A 21,932-nucleotide genomic window follows, 5' to 3' on the forward strand; every position below is an offset into this window, starting at 1 on the left:
CGCAAGGGGGGGGGGGGGGGAGGGAGGGAGGGACAGACAGCTGTGTGGCAACTTAATGTAAATGTTTATATAGAGGCAGAAAGGGAATAAATAGGAGCTGGCCACGGAAAGCCGCACCCAGAGCTGCCACAAATCCAACAATAAACATTGGAATAATCCCAAGAGAAACATTGGCGGGCTGCAAGAGTGGAAAAACAAATGGGAACTCGGAGCACTTTTGCAGAGCAAATCAATATTTGACATTTGGGGCGGTGTCGGCGCAATAATGACAGGGCACTGTGAGTGTAAGTGCACATTGTGGTTTGTGTGTGTGTGTGTGTGTGGCATCACCCCAACCCCAGTCAATTTATCTCAGGGAAAGAAGCATTCTGCGGATGGGAAGCAGAGAAACAGTGCCAACAACTAATGCAGTAAGTACAGCACCACAAGGTAAGGCTTGTCGATGCCCTGCCCTGCCCGCTTAGCTCAGTGGACAAGATCTAAGTGACAGAGTAGATAGAGGGAGCGAGGAGACAAGATTTGTGCAGGGATGTTCAGAACTGAAGATCCAGATGTCAGTGATAGTGAGGTGCTGGAGGCCATGAGGGGGGGGGACTAGGGAGGGGGTGGGGGTGGGGGGAGTAGGGAGAGGGGGGTTGGGGGCGACGGTGGGGGGTGATGAAGTGGAGTGGGTGAATCAGGCTTCCCCAGGAGACCTGACAAAGGTAGAATTCTCAGGTGAAGGAGATTACAAGGAGGTTACAGATGAGGGAAGTTGGAGTGGTTTGAACATTAAATATATATTTTTAATACATTTGGCCGAGAGGAGGAGGCAGTGTCTGGGCCAGGAGCGTGGAGTGATGATTGTAGAGGATTTGGGAGATGCTGGAACACAGAGCGAAGGGATGCGAAGCAGTTAGATTCTGGGGGTTTGGCAAGGAGAACATTGGCAGGTTGGGTCTGGAGGAAACCAAGGTAAAAGTGAAGGTAGACACAAAACGCTGGAGTAACTCAGAGGGTCAGGCAGCATCTCTGGAGAGAAGGAATGGGTGACATTTCAGACTGAAGAAGGGTCTCGACCCGAAACGTCACCCATTCCTTCTCTCCAGAGATGCTGCCTGTCCCTCTGAGTTATTCCAGCATTTTTATGTCTACCTTCGATTTAAACCAGCATCTGCAGTTTTCTTTCCTACCCAAGGTAAAAGTGAAGGTCACACCTGTAGATAAACTGGGAAAAGTGCAGAGAGGTGGGTGAGGGAGGAGAGATGGAGTGGGCAGCGAGATCAGGGATTGCCAGCATTCTGTTTCAGAATCAAATCGGGGCAGGAGGTAGGAGATGAGAGGTGAAGTCAAAGGCTAAGGAATAAAACTCTTCACCCTGCGGAGTAAATCTTTTAGCAATGGTACGATAATCCACAAACTTGTACAGCAGAGAGAAAGGCACAAAGTGCTGGAGTAACTCAGCGGGACAGGCAGCATCTCTGGAGAGAAGGAATGGGACATGTTTTGGTTTGAGTCCCTTCTTCCGACCTGGCAGAGAGACCTAGGGGCACAGGTACAAAGTTCCCTGAAAGTGGCGGCACAGGTAGACAGCGCGGTGGAGAAGGCATTTTTCACACTTGCCTTCATCGGTCAGGGCACTGAACACAGGACAGACACATAATGACTCAGTGGGTCAGGCGCGGTCTCTGGGGAAAACGGATAGGTGATGTTTCGGATCGGGACTTCTTCAAACTTCAGCCTAAAGAATCGTCCCAACCCAAATCGCCACCGATCCATTTTCTTCAGAGATGCTGCCTGACCCGCTGAGTTACTCCTGCATCTTGTGTCTATCTTTGGTAGAAACCAGCATTTGCAGTTCCTTGTTATTACACTGAGTACAGGAGTTGGGACGTCATGCTGCAGTGAGACTGCATTAGGGGTATGGTGAGACTGCATTGGGGGTATGGTGAGACTGCATTGGGGGTATGGTGAGACTGCTTTGGGGGTATGGTGAGACTGCATTGGGGGTATGGTGAGACTGCATTGGGGTATGGTGAGACTGCATTGGGGGTATGGTGAGACTGCTTTGGGGGTATGGTGAGACTGCTTTGGGGGTATGGTGGGACTGCATTGGGGGTATGGTGAGACTGCATTGGGGGTATGGTGAGACTGCATTGGGGGTATGGTGGGACTGCATTGGGGTATGGTGAGACTGCATTGGGGGTATGGTGAGACTGCTTTGGGGGTATGGTGAGACTGCATTGGGGGTATGGTGTGCAGTTCTGATCACCCTGCTGCACGAAGGATGTCATTCAGCTGGACAGGTTGTAGAAATAATTCACCGGGATGTAACCCGAGGTCCCGGGGGCGCTGTGAACTGTTTATGTATGTGCTGTTATGTTTGTGTGCCATTGTATGTTTGTTCGTAGTACCTGAACTGATGTACATCACTTTGGTCAACGTGGGTTGTTTTTAAATGTGCTATACAAATAAAATTGACTTGACTTGACTTGACCTAATTTATAAGAGGTTGGATACACTGATATTCCAGCGGTATGAATACTGACTTTTCTAACTTCAATTAACTCTTGCTTTCCCTCTTTCTCAAACCACCACCCCCCTTCCTCATTCTCCAACCAGTCTGACTGTCCCCCTGATTACATTTTATCTCTGTATACTTCGTTGTCACCTTCTCCTAGCTAACAATGATCTGCTCTACATTTTCCTTGACCCTCATCCCCTTTGATGTCTCGATTTCACATCTTACCCTTACTTATCTCTGTGTCTCCCTCTCCCCTGACTCTTAGTCTGAAGAAGGGTCTCGACCTGAAATATCACCCATTCCTTCCATCGAGAGATGCTGCCTGTCCCGCTGAGTTACTCCAGCATTTCGTGGAGTATCTTCATTGTAAACCAGCATCTGCAGTTCCTTCCTACACACTGGGACTTATTTCCCTGGAGCGCAGGAGGCTGAAGGGCAACATTACCGAGGAGTACAAAATCATTAAAAGCATATATAAGGTAAATGGTTGCAGTCCTTTTCCCAAAGGTGTGGCACTCTAGAAGTAGTCGGCAGAGGTTTAAGTTAAGAAGGGAAAGATTTAAAAGAAACCCACGAGCAGTTTCTTCATGTCAAGGGTGATGTGTACATAGAATGAGCAACCAGAGGGAGTTGTAGAGCCGGGTACAATGGCAACAGTCAAAAGATATTTAGACCAGTACATGGCTGAGAAAGGTTTGAAAGGATATGGGCCAAACTGGACTAGCGCAACTATACACCTGGTCAACATGGATGAGTTATGCCCCAGGGTCTGTTTCCATTGTGTCTGATTTCTGTGCGCTCAAAAAGCGATCCAGTCTGGAAGAGCTAATAGTTCAAACCATTGAGCTTATTCGAGAAAATCATGGCACACTTGAGGTGTACCTCATATCATCGCAGCCTACACTCTGACCTACACCAGTGCACGGCGATTCTCTGTTACACATCTGTGCCAAAAGCTGTTATGAAATACTTATTGGAAATGTTTCAATCTTCACAAATTACAAAAAAATATAAATCAGTCCAATTATTATCCGGACCTTAAGTCAATGTTTTGGTTTCAACCAACACAGACTCTCCACTAAAAACTGAAGGTAATTTTGTCAAAACCTAGATTTTTAACTGAAGGGAAGTCACAAGGGACGACAGATACTAGAACCTCAGCAAAAAAGAAAATGGTGGTGGAGCTCAGTGGGCCAGGCAACATTTGTGGAGGGAAATGGACAGGCAATTGCTTCAGGTCAGGACCCTTCTTCAGACTGCCACTGTTCTAATCATCTCTCTATTTTGTAGAGATTGTGGTCCATATCTTCCACTTTCTGATTTCAGAATAACGTTTATAACTTTTCTTAATAATTTCACTAATGAAACTGCCGATGAAGTAGCAAAACAATTTGGCTTTAATGGCTAACAAAGCAAGACTTTGAAAGTTTTAACTGTAGTCACTCATCTGCATAAATATGTTTCTTTTTGTAGTTGGGATATATGGATTTGTGTGCATTCCTCCCTTGGAATAGGAGCAGGGAGGTTCTGCTGCAGTTGTACAGGGCATTGGTGAGACCACACCTGGAATATTGCATACCGTTTTAGTCTCCTAATCTGAGGAAAGACATTCTTGCCTTAGAGGGAGTACAGAGAAGGTTCACCAGATTGATTCCTGCGATGGCAGGACTTTCATATGAAGAAAGATTGGATAGACTCGGCTTGTACTCGCTGGAATTTAAAAGATTGAGGGGGGATCTTATAGAAACTTACAAAATTCTTAAGGGGTTGGACAGGCTAGATGCAGGAAGATTGTTCCCGATGTTGGGGAAGTCCAGAACAAGGGGTCACAGTTTAAGGATAAGGGGGAAGTCTTTTAGGACCGAGATGAGAAAGTTTTTTTCACACAGAGAGTGGTGAATCTGTGGAATTCTCTGGCACAGAAGGTAGTTGAGGCCAGTTCATTGGCTATATTTAAGAGGGAGTTAGATGTGGCCCTTGTGGCTAAAGGGATCAGGGGGTATGGAGAGAAGGCAGGTACAGGATACTGAGTTGGATGATCAGCCATGATCATATTGAATGGCGGTGCAGGCTCGAAGGGCCGAATGGCCTACTCCTGCACTTATTTTCTTTGTTTCTATGTAAATCAATGTCCAGCAGTGCTCAATAGAACTGAATTCATTTAACCAAAGGCTATTTAAAAACACAAATGATCGTTTATTCGAGAAATATAATTTAACATTTTCCCAGACTTTGTGAATTGATCCAATATTTTGACAATTAGATTTTTTTAATTTAATTCAGTCTTCCGTTCAGTCTATGATTATGCCTTACAGATGAAAACAATATGTGCTCCTGCTAAAGGAAAGCAAATCAATGTCATCCAAGTACAAACATCTCAGATACATTTTGTAAAGAGTGTTGATATCTAATTGCTTCCACCTTGTAAAAGCATTTTCCTATAAAATATTCAAAGTTTTGAGACTAGTGGAGAAAACAAACTAAAAGTTAAGCTAGATGTACATGTATTACAGCAATAATTAAAATATGGTGAATATTATAGCCAGGGTTGATTGATATCCATGAACATTTAGAATGGCACGGTGGTGCTGTGGTAGAGTTGCTGCCAGAGACCCGGGTTCGATCCTGACCTAGGGTGCTGTCTGTACGGAGTTTGTACATTCTCTCCGTGACCTGCACGGGTTTTCTCCAGGTGCTCCGGTTTCCTCCCACACTCCACAGATGTACAGGGTTTGTAGGTTAATTGGTTTTAGTAAGATTGTCCCTAGCGTGTATGATAGTGTTAGTGTACGTGGATCGTTGGTCAGCGCGGACTCGGTGGGCCGAAGGGCCTGTTTCCATGCTGTATCTCTAAACTAAACTAAAAACATTTCTCAGCAAGTTCAGTGCCGACGATGCATCGGGGTGATTTTCAGCCCAAGTGCACAATTCTATGCGCGTAGAGATTTTGAGTAAATTTGATGGTGACCCGTCCATTTCCTTTAATTATATCATTTTAATTATGGAAGCGCTGGCAATGAAAGCAGATTAGAATTGATTCGGAATGGCAATTTCCCCATTTCCTGCATCCCTTTATCTAAAATGCCATCTCCATGTCGAGTGACCAGAAACAGACGCTGAATGTGCCCTAGAAAGAGTGATAAATCTTTCTGCATTATAAAGCATGATGTTGCTTAAGTAGTTATATTCCGTTGTTGATCTGCTGAGTTTGCAACTGGCTCAAGTCAAATAGGTTTTCATAGCTCAAAATGTAGGGCATAATGATATCCAATCACTTAAGGGTAATTAATTCTAATATAATCACTGCAAGTTTTATTATCACAAAATAACACTGTCAGACCATTGTGCATAAGAATAACAGTTGTGGCAAGAAAATCACAGAAGTGTATTAATAATAATAATAACACATTTTATTTATATAGCGCTTTTCATATACTCAAAGACGCTTTACAGAGATTTTGAGAACATAGGGAAATGAATAAATAGATAAATAAATAAATAAATAAATGAACAGAGAAAGGAGACAGAAGGTGAGGTGACCTTCAGTGGTTGAAGGCAGTACTGAACAGGTGAGACTTCAGCGATGTTTTGAATGTGGTGAGTGTGGGGGAGTCTCTAACGGTTTGGGGTAGTGAGTTCCATAGGGTGGGAGCAGCGATGGAGAAAGCCCTGTCCCCCCAGGATCTGAGTTTAGTCCGGATGTGGGGGGATAGGAGATTGGCAGCGGCAGAGCGGAGGGTGCAGGTGGGAGTGTGCCTGTGGAGGAGGTCGGTCAGGTAGGATGGGGCCAGGTTATGGAGGGCTTTGTAGGTTATGAGGAGGATTTTGTACTGGATTCTCTGGGGGATGGGGAGCCAGTGGAGTTTATAAAGGACGGGGGTGATATGGTCACGGATCGAGGTGTGTGTGAGTAGACGGGCAGCGGAGTTTTGAATGTATTGAAGTTTATTGATGATTTTTGAGGGTGCGCCATAGAGGAGGCTGTTGCAGTAGTCCAGACGGGAGGTGATGAAGGCGTGGATGAGGGTTTCTGCAGCTGTGGAGGGGAGGGATGGACGGAGACGGGCAATGTTTTTGAGGTGGAAGAAGGCTGTCTTTGTGATGTGTTTGATGTGTTTGTCGAAGGAGGGGGTTTGATCAAGGATGATTCCAAGATTCTGGATGTGAGGTGAGGTGGATACTGGGAGACCATCAATGTTGAGGATGAAGTTTTGGGTGGATTTGGTGAGCATTTTTGGACCAATGATGATGATTTCAGATTTGTATTCAGCCTCGTACCAGCTCAGAGGTAATTTGTGTCATTAAGGAACAATTATCTTCTTTGAAGATGAACCCTTTACAAAATATGATAGTGTAAACCATAATATGCTTTCTCACTGCTTGCATATTACATTCGCGTCACAGAAACACAGCAAAGCAATTCCAGTTTTTTTTCCAATGAACTACACAAAATGACTGGCCTGAAACAGACAATTAGGCTGAACCGGTTTATGTTCCCAAGCCCCTCCCAAGCCTTTTCATCTAACGTAGACAAGCATCAATTTAATTCTTTCTCTCTCATTTGCTGATGTAGCTTCTCCTTAAAAGCATATGTGCTATTCACTTCAATAACATCCGGCATTAGCAAGGCTCAATTTCCAATCACTCTCCGTAATGAAACTTCCTCTGAATTCCCTTTTTGTAAACCAGCATCTGCAGTTCCTTGTATCTCTGTTTGATTTGTTTGAAACAATGCTCCCAGTTTTTAACTACCCCCCCCCCCCCCCATCCCCCCCACCCCCCACCCCCACACTTTTCTTTGTTATTATTTCAAGAAGAAATCTTCTTCAGTCTGAAGAAGGGCCCCGACCCGAAATGTCACCAATCCATGTTCTCTAGAGGTGCTGCCTGTCCCACTGAGTTACTCCAGCACTTTGTGTCTTTTTTTTAATAAACCAGAATCTGCAGTTCATGTTTCTCAATTCTTTCAAGAGTGATCATTTGGTTTACTTATATGAACCAAAACATTGAAAGTTCTATCTTTTCAAATTTTGTTACATTCTTAAAGAATTCGTCAGTCACTTTGCCCTTCTAATTTTCCTCAAAAATGACACCATTTGTTTTAAGCAAAACACACAATTTGTTTTAAGCAAAACAGAAGGATCCTGTTTCTTAGGTTGGGATAGTCCCAGCTTCAACTACCTCCTCTGGCAGCTTATACCATACACCCGCCACCCTTTGTGTGAAAAGGTTACCCCACAGATTCCTATTGAATCTTTTCCCCTTCACCTTAAACCTATGTCCTCTGGTCCTCGATTCACCTACTCTGGCCAAGAGACTCTGTACAGCTTCCCCATCTATTCCTCTCATGATTTTATACATCTCTATAAGATCACACCCTCTAGCCCTGGCAACATCCTTGTAAATCTCCTCTGTACTCTTTCCAGCTAGGCATCATCTTTCCTATAACATGGTGTCCAGAACTGAACACAATACTCTAAATGCGGCCTCACTAACGTCATATAAAACTGCAACGTGATCTCCCAACTTCTATACTCGTTTTTTTTCTCTGGCAGTTTCGCTGCCTCCTGACTTTTTTTCCACCTCGTGTACTGCACTTTGAGGAGCATAGAGGAGGCAGAGAATTTCATAGATAGTAGTTTCAGGGAAGTGGTCATATCGAAGGTTCAGTCATAAAGTTGGGTGACTACCAGGAGAGGCCAGCTGGTCGTGCACAAATCTCCTGTGGCACTCTCCTTCTCAAACAAGTGTGCCAGTTTGGATACCATTTGGTGCGGGGAGGGGTGTAGTCTCTCAGACAAAACTTACAGCAGCCAGATCAGTGGCACGACAAGTGGCTCTGCTTTAATGCAGCAGGTCGTACCACAGGCAAACAGTAGTGACAGGGGACTCAATAGTCAGGGAGAAAGAAAGACAATAAAAGCACTCTTGAACCATTGAACATTTCTGTGGCCACGGACACGACTCCAGGATGGTGTGTTGCCACCCTGGTATCAGGGTTAAGGATGCCTTTGAGCAGGCACGGAGGGTGAGTAGCCAGAGGTCATGGTCCATATTCTTCTCAATGACAGCGCCAGATGTGGTCCTGCAAAGAGTATTTAGAGAGTTAAGTTGTAAATTGCAAAGCCAGCACCTTGAGGGTTGTAATCTCAGGATTGTTTCCCATGCCACGCGCTAGCGAGGCAAGTCGTGGTAAGATAGTACAGTTTAATGCTTGGCTAAGGACATGGTGTGGGAGGAACGGCGTCAGGTATGTGGATCATTGGGCTCATCTCCAGGATGGGTGGGACCTGTACACAAGGGACAGGTTGCACCTGACCTGGAGGGGAACCAATATCCTTGCAGGAAGATTTTGCTAATGCTCCTCAGGAAGGTGTAAATTAGTCTGGCTATGGAGTGGTGCCCAACACAGAGTGTGGCAGATGGAAAAATTGAGGTAAGTGTAAACATTAAAGCAAGCAAGTTCAATAGATAAGAGAGGCAGGGGGTAGGACAGGGAGATATAGAAAGGTCTGATTAATTAAATTATATTTATTTAACATAAGAAGCTTGAGAAGTGAGACTAATGAAGCCAGGGCATGAATAATGTTGGGCCTTTATTTAAGCAGATCTACAATAACAAGCCAGGGAACTACAGGCCAGTGAGCCTAACATCCTTAGTGGGGAAGTTACTGGCGGGGGATTCTGAGGGACAGGGGCTATCAGTATTTGAAAAGTCAAAGACTGAAGAGAAATAGTCAGTGTGGGATAACCATGTCTAACATATTTGATTGAGTTTTGCTAAGAGATGACAAAGAGGATTGATGAGGGCAGGGTGCTGGATGTTGTCTAGAGGCACGTTAGTAAGGTCCTTGGCAAGGTCCCACATTGTATGCAGTTTAGATCGCATGGGATCCAAGGTGAGCTAATCAATTGGATACACATTTGGCTTGGTGGAAGGAGTCAAAGATGGGTAGTGAGGGTTTCTATTCAGATTGGAGGCCTATGACCAGTGTTGTGCCACAGGGAGTGGTGCTGGATTCATTGTTGCTTGTGTCTACATTAATGATTTGATTAAAAATATGGTTGGCAAGGTTCGTAAGTTTGCAGATGACACCAACATTGGTGGTATAGTAGACAGTGAAGAAGGTTAATTAATGTTACAAAGGGGTCTAGATAAACTGGGGGATTGGGCCACGGAATGGTAGATAGAATTGAACTCAGACAAGGGCAGAATGTACAGAGTAAATGAAAGAGCATTGGAGAGTGTTGTAGAACAGAGAGACCACGGGGTATGGGTATACAGTCCCTGAAAATGATGACACATGTAAAGTAGGGTTTCCCAACAATGTGTTTCCCACATTGTGAAACACATTGTGTTTCCCAACAATGAAATAAATTAGTAGTTTGTCACTTGCTTGTCTTTAATTCTTCCTCATTCACTGTACAGTTTCCCATCCATATACTTAAGTTTTATTTGGTACATAGAAACATAGAAAATAGGTGCAGGAGTAGGCCATTCGGCCCTTCGAGCCTGCACCGCCATTCAATATGATCATGGCTGATCATCCAACTCAGTATCCTGTACCTGCCTTCTCTCCATACCCCCTGATCCCTTTAGCCACAAGGGCCACATCTAACTCCCTCTTAAATATAGCCAATGAACTGGCCTCAACTACCTTCTGTGGCAGAGAATTCCACAGATTCACCACTTTCTGTGTGAAAAAAAACTTTCTCATCTCGGTCCTAAAAGACTTCCCCCTTATCCTTAAACTGTGACCCCTTGTTCTGGACTTCCCCAACATCGGGAACAATCTTCCTGCATCTAGCCTGTCCAACCCCTTAAGAATTTTGTAAGTTTCTATAAGATCCCCTCTCAATCTTCTAAATTCCAGCGAGTACAAGCCGAGTCTATCCACAGGTTATTGATTGTGGATGATCAGCGATCAGGATGATCGGTACATTGACAATCTACACAACAATTGTGTTATTATACCAGATTTGCCAACAAAAAGTACATAATATTCATACTTCTTCATTTCTCAATTTATCATACTAAAGGACATCATGGTTAAGAAACAAACCTTGGAGACTTGGTTTAGTTAGGCGTGCTTTGTTCAGCAACAACCTAATGTACTCTCTCCTAACCTCCAGCCTCACCTCAGATCAAGAAAGAGAATTTTCAATGAAGTTCCTTCCATTATTTTTCCTCCACTTTTAGTTTCATGTTGGAATGGATTTAGACTGTCAGTTTCATGCCCGGCTTGTGCAAGATAATGGGGAGAGTGCGTTCATAAACTAACGTGAGTGGGTTACTATTCGATGAATACATTTCAGTTTTAACTCTTCTAGACATCAAAGAGATTAAACTCTCATCTTTTCAGTTTCAACACTGGAGTTGCAGAGAACAAAGGATGAGAGGCTGATCCCACTTCTAAAGTGACTTTCCCGTTCCTTATGTTGAAGTCATAGTGATAAATTATTTCCTGTCATCGACCAAAAGGCCACATCTTGATAATCAGCCTTTTTTAGCTTTTATTGACCAGTGACGCAGATGAATAAGAATCGCCTGAGGTGATAATGATGTTTGCAGATGTTTCAACATACTTTAGTCAAGAAATTTGCTATTACTTGCAAAAGCCCAACGTCCAGCAGTGTAGAAAGGTTCAGTAATTATAATTAAATTATGCTAGAAATCTGGAGTGCAGATTTGCTGTATTTCAAGGTCCTTTTCAGTTTGGTGCTTACTTGACCAGTGCAGTGAAACAACGACTGTACAGGTATTAAGCAGAGCTGAGGAGTCCATCAAATGCAAGAAGAATTTGGTGCCTCGGTAGAGTTGCTGTCTTGGTGTACGTGTAAATTGTCCCTAGTGTGTGTCGGATAGCGTTAACGTGCGGGGATCGCTGGTCGGCGTGGAATCGGGGGGCCGAAGGGCCTGTTTCCGCATTGTATCTCTAAAACTAAAAACTAAAACTAAATATTCATAGGTTTATAGACCAGAAAGGAATAAGCAATGGTTTATGGTATATGTTTAATCAGTTTACGGAATGCAGAATAAGCTCAGGGATTCATGGTGCAGGTAAAATATTAAATATCACTAAAAGTTTTTAATTGATAAAAGATTTTTAGTATTTTTTTTTAAAATCAATGCAATCTTTATCGTGGAATGGAGAAATAAAAATCCATATATAAAATTAGTTTTTCAGGCTGGTGAAGTTGTCCAGTAGTAATTATGGTTTTAGATATCGTAAAACACTCCGTAGTATCTCATTCCTCATGCTCAATGTTTTTTAGCAGTGAGAAGAAATACTTCTCGTGCATTATAGACAATAGTCAATAGGTGCTGGAGGAGGCCATTCGGCCCTTCGAGCCAGCACCGCCATTCAATGTGATCATGGCTGATGATTCTCAATCAGTACCCCATTCCTGCCTTCTCCCCATACCCCCTGACTCTGCTATCCTTAAGAGCTCTATCTAGCTCTCTCTTGAATGCATTCAGAGAATTTGCCTCCACTGCCTTCTGAGGCAGAGAATTCCACAGATTCACAACATTCTGACTGAAAAAGTTCTTCCTCATCTCAGTTCTAAATGGCCTACCCCTTATTCTTAAACTGTGGCCCCTTGTTCTGGATTCCCCAACATTGGGAACATGTTTCCTGCTTCTAACGTGTCCAACCCCTTAATAATGTTATACGTTTCGATAAGATCTCCTCTCATCCTTCTAAATTCCAGTGTATACAAGCCTAGTCGCTCCAGTCTTTCAACATATGATAGTCCCGCCATTCCGGGAATTAACCTAGTAAACCTACGCTGCACGCCCTCAATAGCAAGAATATCCTTCCTCAAATTTGGAGACCAAAACTGCACACAGTATTCCAGGTGCGGTCTCACTAGGGCCCTGTACAACTGCAGAAGGACCTCTTTGCTCCTATACTCAACTCCTCTTGTTATGAAGGCCAACATTCCATTGGATTTCTTCACTGCCTGCTGTACCTGCATGCTTCCTTTCAGTGACTGATGCACTAGGACACCCAGATCTCGTTGTACGTCCCCTGTTCCTAACTTGACACCATTCAGATAATATTCTGCCTTGACTGCGCCCGTGGCTTTTGCAACAGTGCGCTCTGCGGCAGTGCATTGTCGGGTGAATCTCAGTGAGAACAACTTCCATGTTAACGTGCACCTGCACGAAGATCAGAAATAGCCATCAGTTTTAAACATTCAGCGCTGCAACATGGGGCCGTTTTATCTTAACTAGAACTGCAAAAACAAGGCCAATCACTCATTGCAGGATGCACACCTACATTCATCAACCTCCCTGCTTTATACAGCCTGGCATTTATGCTCATTGACAACATTGCATTAAGAGTGCATATTTATAATAATATAAATATTATCCCAAGCAGCTGATGTGACAATGGTAATAGAATACTGCAGATGTTGGAAACCTGAAATATGCCAGCTATACTTGAGCTCTTATAGTGTCCCCTCTTTAGTTGTCCCATTTAAATCTTCTAATCTTGACTTTACTTCGTTAGTCTATGTTCCGGTAAAGAATTGTGTTCGATTCTTTCACAAATTTGATAAATTAATTTCAGATTCATTCTGCCTTCCTTTTGGTTTTTCCTCAATTGGGTCATAAGGTCATAAGTGATAGGATCAGAATGAGGCCATTTGTTCCATGAAGTATACTCTGCCATTCAATCATTTCTGATCTATCTCTCCCTCCTAACCCCATTCTCCTACTTTAGAAACATAGAAACATAGAAAATAGGTGCAGGAGGAGGCAATTCTGCCCTTCGAGCCAGCACCGCCGTTCATTGTGATCATGGCTGATCATCCACAATCAGTAACCTGTGCCCAACTTCTCCCCATATCCCTTGATTCCACTAGCCACTAGCCCCCAGTTGGGCCAAAGGACTTGTTTCTGTGCTGTATTATTATTGCACATCCAAATCTCTTGTAAATGCTACAATGGTAGCTGCCTCAACTTTCTCCTCTCGTTCTATATACTCACCATCCATGTGTGAAAAGATGGCCCTCAGGTTCCAATTAAATCTTCCCCCTCTCACCTTAAACTGATGTCCTCTGAATCTTGATTCCCCTACTCTGGGTAAAAAATCTCTGTGCATTTTCGTATTATTAATCAGCAAAATAAACAGAGAATATCGTGGGAAATTTATGAATTGATTATAAATACAATGCTAAAGGTCACGTTGTGGTCAGTGGCGAAGGAACTACATTTGTAGTTCATCTCACTGACTGCTTCCCACATGGATTTTACAGATTACACAATGTGGTCACTGCAAAGCACCATTATTCAAATCCAAGTCCATGCCGACCAGCGATCACCCCGTACACTAGCACTATCCTACACACACTAGGGACTTTTGTAGGGGTTATGCCTTCTCCCCATAACCCCTGACACCTATACTAAACAAGTATCTATCTATCTCTGCCTTAACAATATCCATTACCATGGCCTCCACAGCATTCTATGGCAATGAATTCTACAGACGCACCACCCTCTGACTAAAAGAATTCCTCCTCATCTCCTTCATAAAGGAACGTCCTTTAATTCTGAGGCTATCTGAGTATCTAATTCTGAGGATCTCTGGTCCGAGACTCCCCCACTTTTTTCTCAATCATTCACACTCTTCATTATATTCTGAGAATGTGTGGAATGTCATTTTTTCTGCTCTCTAAATGTTCAAAACGTATTTAGACATTTGGAAATAAATTAAAATGTTGCACTCGTGTCAGAACTGGTAGAAAAAATATCACCCATGTTACCCTCTGCCAAGTCCATCTTCGACAGTGTTGCAGCTGATGGAGCCGCTGCCTCACAGCACCAGAGACCCAGGTTCATTCCTGACTTCGGGTGCTGCCTGTGTGGAGTTTGCAAGTTCACCCTGTGACCACGTGGGTTTCCTCCGGATGCTCTGGTTTCCCCCCACATCCCAGGGAGATGGGAACCTCTCTAAAATTGCCCCGAATGTCCAGGGAGTGAACATGAAGGTGGAATAACATAGATAACGTAGAACTAGTGTAAACGGGGGATTGTTGGTCGGGCTGGACACGGTGGGGCCTAGTAACTAATAACATGTTTTATCATTTAAACACAGGTACCGGGTAAGCTGGCATCCACCTCGGATACAATGATGAAATCAAGTTCAACCGAGAACACAAACCTAGGCATGCAGTCATGCTCTGAGTCCAAAGATCTATTGACTAGCCATGGGGGAAGCACCTTATATAGCAGCTCCAGGAGCGTCTCCATTTGGACCTCAGATCCACAGACCGCCTGGGAGGTCTATCATAAACCCATCATGGTCATGTCAGTAGGAGGAGCATTTTTTATTCTGGGTTCCATAACGACTGGCCTGTTCTTTGCACAAATCACCAAGAAAACCTGCAATATACTGGGGCCGGCGTTTTTGTCCATCGGGATTATGTTTCTCGTGTTTGGACTGGTCTGGCTCCCGATTCTCAAGGAAAAACAACAAAAGAAGTCAGCTTCTCGATACCTCAGGAAACAAAAGTCAGCATTTTTTACCTTGTGAGACAAAATGGTGCAACAAAGATTCATGGACATCTTCGCTACGATACACATTTTTGTGGAGTCTACAGGGATTGATGGGGATGAATAAAACTCTCCCTTTCTGTGCTTTGAAATCGGTGACCTTAACCTGAGGGATAGACTTCTATTTATGGGCACATTTCACAACCTGAGGAGATCCCAAAGAACTTTACATGTTACATGCTTCTTTTTGAAGTGCAATCACTATGATTGGTCTTAGAAAATGGAATAAAGACACAGTGTGGCTTGAAGGGCCAAATGGCCTCCTCCTGCACCTATTGTCTATTGACTATTGATGATTTTATGTTTGATAATACCTGAAATAAATGGATCGGTGAATATTTCAAAATTATTTTTCATGCCCCACTTTGATGGAAGCCGATCTGAAATTTAACAGTGGCTTTTCAGTGCCATTCCGTTTTAGTTGTCAAGGAAATGGAAAGCCAAGGATTGCTCGATCAAACAGTATTATTTACTCTGCAATGAACAATTTCAGGCATCATGAAATATATTATGCCGCTAATGAGTTATGAATGATGGTATAAAGTCATTGCAAATATTATTATAGAAATAATTCAATGGATCCGTCAGTGGCAAAGGAGAAAATATGCATGCTTTCTGTATGAACAAGTGATAACTTTAGGTGTCAGTCTGAGACAAGGATTGCAACAAAACCAAATACTGCACCCAAACATTTTGAGCTGCCTTAATTCTCCGAAAGTTATGCACGCACAGTAAAGTATGAGCCGCCACCACAATTACCTGCATTGCACTGCACTGGTCAAAGTAAACTTCATGTTAGATCTACATGCCCTTCATGGTTTGTGACATAAGCTGCGTCTAATCAGGTTTGCGGAACAGTTCCTGGTAAATTAGCACTTAAGTTTTCAATATGCAAGTGACCACACTTTGCACAAGGCACACCTTAAAAGTTACCTCAAGCAATATGAAGCACGAATGGCATCTATCAACAACATTTTCGTCGCGTCTTTCATGCTGGGAAATATCCCATATTGCACCATAAAAATAGACACAATTTGACAATTCTTCCTGTCATTTATTGATGTCAGTGGTGAGAAAAGGAGAAGTGGAATGTATTTTTGGTACTTGGGTTCATTCAATTTCAGCTCAATAAAGATACAATATTGGTATGGTGGTAAATGCAATTACATTTGGTTCAAACAGATCAAAGATTAGAATTGAGATTTCTCCTGTAATTCCCATTGTCTGGATTTAATAGCTTGGAGAATTCTTCCGTTTGGGATCAACAAGGCAAACATATCTGAAACAATTGCAACCACATTGATAGAAATGACAGCTCTTGCTGTTCCATGGTTCAATTTTGCCAACAATGTGCTCCCATTTTCTTGTTCCATACACCATTTCCTAGAAAGAAACGTCCAACATGAGAACAATGCAAGAGGCTTTTTATGAAAGAGCACATTTTCCTTTATTATTTCAATGTTGGGAACAATAAATGGCATGTGATTTTTTCGTCACTTTCTGTAATGTAACTATCATTAGGGCGGCACAGTGGCGCAGCGGTAGAGTTGCTGCCTTACACCGTTTGAAGCGCCGGAGAACCGGGTTCGATCCCGCCTAGGGGTGCTGTCTGTACGGAGTTTGTACGTTCTCCCCGTGACCGCGTGGGTTTTCTCCGAGATCTTCGGTATCCTCCCACACTCCAAAGACATACAGGTTTGTAGGTTAATTGGCTTGCTATTAATGTAAAATTGTCCCTAGTGTGTGTAGGATAGTGTTTGCGCATGGGGATCACTGGTCGGTGCGGACTCGGTGGGCCGAAGGGCCTGTTTCCGTGCTGTATCTCCAAATTAAACTAAAAATCTCCTCCGCACCAGCACTTTCAATGGTTGACGATTAATAAAGAGCCCAACACATGATGGCACCAGAATAAATACATAGACAATAGGTGCAGGAGGAGGCCATTCGGCCCTTTGAGTCAGCACCGCCATTCAACGTGATCATGGATGATCATCCATAATCAGTACCCCGTTCCTGCCTTCTCCCCATATCCCTTTATTTCACTGGCCCTAAGAGCTCTATCTAACTCTCTCTTGAAAGTATCCAGTGAATCGCCTCCATTGCCTTCTGAGGCAGAGAATTCCACAAATTTACAACTCTCTGTGTGAAAAAGTCTTTCCTCATCTCAGTTCTAAATGGCCGACCCCTTATTTTTAAACCTTGGCCTCTGGTTCTGGACTCCCCCAACATCTCGAACATTATTTTATATATTTCTATAAGATCCCCTCTCATCCTTCTAAATTCCAGTGTATACAAGCCCAGTCATTCCATTCTTTCATCATATGACAGTCCCGCCTTCCCGGAATTAACCTCATGAACCTACGCTGCACTCTCTCAATAGCAAGAATGTCCTTCCTCAAATTAGGAGACCAAAACTGCACACAATACTCCAGGTGTGGTCTCACTAAGGCCCTGTACAACTGCAGAAGGACCTCTTTGCTCCTATATTCAACTTCTCTCTCTATGAAGGCCAACATGCCATTAGTTGTCTTCACTGCCTGTTGTGCCTGCATGCTTTCTTTCAGTGACTGATGTACAAGGACACCCAAGACTCGTTGTACGTCCCCTTTTCCAAACCTGACACCATTCAGATAATAATCTACCTTCCTGTTCTTGCCACCAAAGTGGATAACCTCACATTTATCCACATTATAGGTCATCTGCCATGCATCTGCCCACACACCCAACCTGTCCAAGTCACCCTCCATCCTCATAGCATCCTCACAGTTCACACTGCCACCCAACTTAGCGTCATCTGCAAATTTGCGAATGTTACTTTTAATTCTTTCATCTAAATCATTAATGTATATTGTAAATAGCTGTGGTCCCAGCACCGAGCCTTGTGGTACCCCACTAGTCGCTGCCTGCCATTCTGAAAGGGACCCGTTAATCCCTACTCTTCGTTTCCTGTCTGCCAATTTTTTATCCATGTCAATATCCTACCCCCAATACCATGTGCTCTAATTTTGCCCACTAGTCTCATGTGTGGGATGTGGGAGAGCTTTCTGAAAGTCCAGGTACACCATATCCACTGGCTTTCCCTTGTCCATTTTACTTGTGACATCCTCAAAAAATTCCAGAAGATTTGTCAAACATGATTTCCCCTTCGTAAATCCATGCTGACTTGCACCGATCCTGTTACTGCACTGCAAATGCCATTACATTTTTAATAATTGACTCCAGCATCTTTCCCACCACCGATATCAGGCTAACTGGTCTATAATTCCCCGTTTTCTCTCTCGCTCCTTTCTTAAAAAGTGGGATAGCATTACCTACCCTCCAATCCACCTGATCTGATCCAGATGCTATAGAACATTGGAAAATTATAATCAATGCGTTTACGATTTCTAGAGCAACCTCATTGAGTACCCTGGGATGCAGACCATCAGGTCCTGGGAATTTATCAGCCTTCAGTCCCATCAGTCTACCCAATACCATTTCCTGCCTAATGTGAATTTCCTTCAGTTCCTCCATCACCCCAGGCCCTCTGTCCCCTGGTACATATGGGAGATTGTGTCTTCCTTAGTGGAGACAGAACCAAAGTACCTGTTCAACTTGTCTGCCATTTCCTTGTTCCCCATAATAAATTCACCTGTTTCTGTCTTCAAGGGACCCACATTTGTCTTTACTAACGTTTTCCTCTTCACATACCTAAACTAGCTTTTACTATTCTCCTTTATCTTCTTGGCTGGTTTATCTTTGTATGTCATTTTCTCTCTTCATATTGCTTTTTAGTTACCTACTGTTGATCTTTAAAAGTTTCCCAATCCTCTGGCTTCCCGCTCATTTTTACTATGTTATATGTCTTCTCTTTTATTTTTATACTGTCCTTGACTTCCCTTGTCAGCCACGGTCACCTCTTACTCCCCTTAGAATCCTTTTTCCTCTTTGGAATGAAATGATCCTGCATCTTCTGGATTATTCCCAGAAACACCTGCCATTGCTGTTCCACTGTCATCCCTGCTAGGGTCCCGTTCCAGTCAACTTTGGCCAGCTCCTCCATCATGCCTCCACCTTTGTTCAACTGCAATACTAACACCTCGATTTTACCTTCTCCCTCTCAAATTGCAGATTAATACTTATCGTATTATGGTCACTACCGCCTAAAGGTTCCCTTACCTTGAGTTCACCAATCAAATTCGGTTCATTACACAACACTAAATCCAGAATTGCCTTCTCCCTGGTAGGCTCCAGTACAAGCTGCTCTAAGAATCCATCTCGGAGGCACTCTACAAACACCCTTTCTTGGGGTCCAGTACCAACCTGATTTTCCCAGTCTACCCGTATGTTGAAATCTCCCATAACCACCATAATATTACCTCTGTTACCTGCCAATGTAGCATCTCTGCGTACTGTTCCAGCAGAGGATCAACTGTACTTATATATGGTATGATTTGATAAATAGCATGCAGAACAAGCATTTCATTGTATTCTGTTCACATGATAATAAAGAAACCATTAAACCACTGATATATTGGATCGGGAAGCTCCGCTTTTTTAAATGGTGCATTTTGAATCATCAAGTAGCATCTTTTACAAATCTTTGTACATGATTTTAACCATAAGTAATAAAGAGAATGATTTTAGTATTAAATTCTACACAAATTATGAACGCAGGTGTGAACACCGTGATGTAGAAAAGGTAATTGGACATTATTATTGCCATTTAATTTTCTTCATGTCTATAATTAATTTTGGTTGTTTCAACGAAGTGAAGCTTTGCACTAACAGTATTTCCTAAGGCTTGGATCTTGAATGTAGTATGCATGTTGTAGAAATAAACACCTGGTCCTGTATCTACAAAAGGTCAACAGCTCGGTTTTTGTCTGAATGCATTTTGTGCCCATTCATTGTGAATTCCTTTGCACTTGAGTGATCTGACTGTTAACTCACTGATAAGTATCGAATTTTGGTGGTTTCAACAATGTGAAGCTTTGCACTAAAGGTATCTCCTAAAGTATGGATCTTCATCAGATTGTGGATTTAGCTATTCTCAATTGAGATGGAGGTAAAATCAATTGGGAAAAACTCCATCTATACTCCCTAGCTGGCAGTCACAAAAATAGGTCGGTGAATTAATGGCAAAATAGAAGAAGATGGGTGTGTTCTAATTACTATCAAAACATGGCTGTCGGATGAACAAAATTGGGAACTAAATATTCCATAATATCTACATTTAGTAAGATGGGAAAAAAAATAAAGGTGAAAGTCTAGGACTGTTAATGTAGGAGGGGATCAGAGCAGTGTTGAGAAATTACCTTGACTTCATGTGCAATGCTTAGCGTGTAAAGAAATCATAATCATACTTTATTAGCCAAGTATGTTTTGCAACATATGAGGAATTTCATTTGCCATACAGTCATACCAATAAAAAGCAACAGAACACACAAAATACATTTTAACATGAACATCCACCACAGTGACTCCTCCGCATTCCTCACTGTGATGGAAGGCGAAAAAAAGTTAAATCTACTTCCCTTCTTTGTTCCCCGCGGTCGGGGCCTCGAGCCTTCCGTTGTTGGGGCGACCTTACTCCCTTTGGGCCCTCCATGTCGGGGCGATCAAGCTCCTGCATCAGCGAGTGTAGTTCCCATGGTGCGTTCTGCCGAACGCACTACTCTCTGCAGGGCCATCCTGTCCTGGGCAGAGCTGTTCCCAAACCAGACTGTAATGTTGCCGGACAGGATGCTCTCTACAGCCCCAGAGTAGAAGCAATGAAGGATTCTCAGAGACACTCTGAATTTCCTCAGCTGTCTAAGGTGGTAAAGGCGCTGCTTTGCCTTACCCACCAGTGCGGCAATGTGCGTTGCCCATGTCAGATCCTCTGTGATGCGGACTCCCAAGTATTTAAAACTGCTCACCCTATCCACAGTAGACCCATTTATCTCCAGTGTACGTCCTTGGATGTTTAGCCCTTCTGAAGGGCTGCCGAACATACTATGGGAACTACACTCGTCCCCCTGCAGGACCTATACATCAGGAGGTGCAGATCCAGAGCAAGCAAGATTATGAGGGACCCCTACCACCCCAGTAACGGACTGTTCCAGATGCTACGATCAGGCAAACGCCTCCGCTGTCATGCTGTGAAAACGGAGAGGATGAGACGGAGTTTCTTCCCACAGGCCATCAGGACTGTCAAAGGGAGAAACCTAGTGAAAAGGCAGTGGGCTCCTGGCCCTTGTCGACAACAAAAAATAAGGAGAATGCATTGAGAATAAGTCAATGACAGTGAAATTAAGCAATTTCATTTCACAGAAGAAAATGTGCTAAACCTGTCAGATATATCAGAAAATCAAGGATTCTAGCAAGAAAGAGGAACAGCAGAAACTAGGTATGAGTGAAAAGCAAAATGAGTGAGCTTCCAACCTGATAACTATCACGATCCGAGAGTTTTGAAAAAGTAGCATTATGGATGGTCCGGTTTTAATCTTAATAAAGTTTTATAAATTCAAGAAATACTTGAATGGTTTAGTTTAGTTTAGAGATACAGCTTGGAAACAGGCTCTTCGGCCCACCGAGTCCATACCGACCATCGATTACCTGTTCACACTAGTTCTCTGGCTCGAAGGGCTGAATGGCCTACTCCTGCACCTATTGTCTATTGTCTATTGTCTATTCAGTTTAGTTTATTGTCACATGTGCCGAGGTACAGGAAAAAGCTGTTGTTGCCTGCTAACCAGTCAGCGGAAAGACAATACACGATTACAATCGAGCCATTTACAGTGATACATTCTATGTTATATTCCATGTTATCCCACGTTCTTACTCACTCCCTAACCACCAGAATTAAATTACGGAGCGAATTGATCTACAAACCCACACGTC

General features: G+C 43.2%; 1 protein-coding gene across 1 annotated transcript; it reads left to right on the forward strand.

Moving 5' to 3' along the window:
* Window positions 1–324: 324 nt before the first annotated feature.
* On the forward strand, window positions 325–15,437 carry pirt (phosphoinositide interacting regulator of transient receptor potential channels). The gene is made up of 2 exons (XM_078401815.1): window positions 325–429; window positions 14,611–15,437. The coding sequence occupies exon 2, from the start codon at window positions 14,644–14,646 to the stop codon at window positions 15,046–15,048; it is 405 nt and encodes a 134-aa protein (XP_078257941.1). The 5' UTR covers window positions 325–429; window positions 14,611–14,643; the 3' UTR covers window positions 15,049–15,437.
* Window positions 15,438–21,932: the final 6,495 nt, after the last annotated feature.

Source organism: Rhinoraja longicauda, chromosome 6, assembly GCF_053455715.1.
Source record: "Rhinoraja longicauda isolate Sanriku21f chromosome 6, sRhiLon1.1, whole genome shotgun sequence".
NCBI lineage: Eukaryota > Metazoa > Chordata > Chondrichthyes > Rajiformes > Arhynchobatidae > Rhinoraja > Rhinoraja longicauda.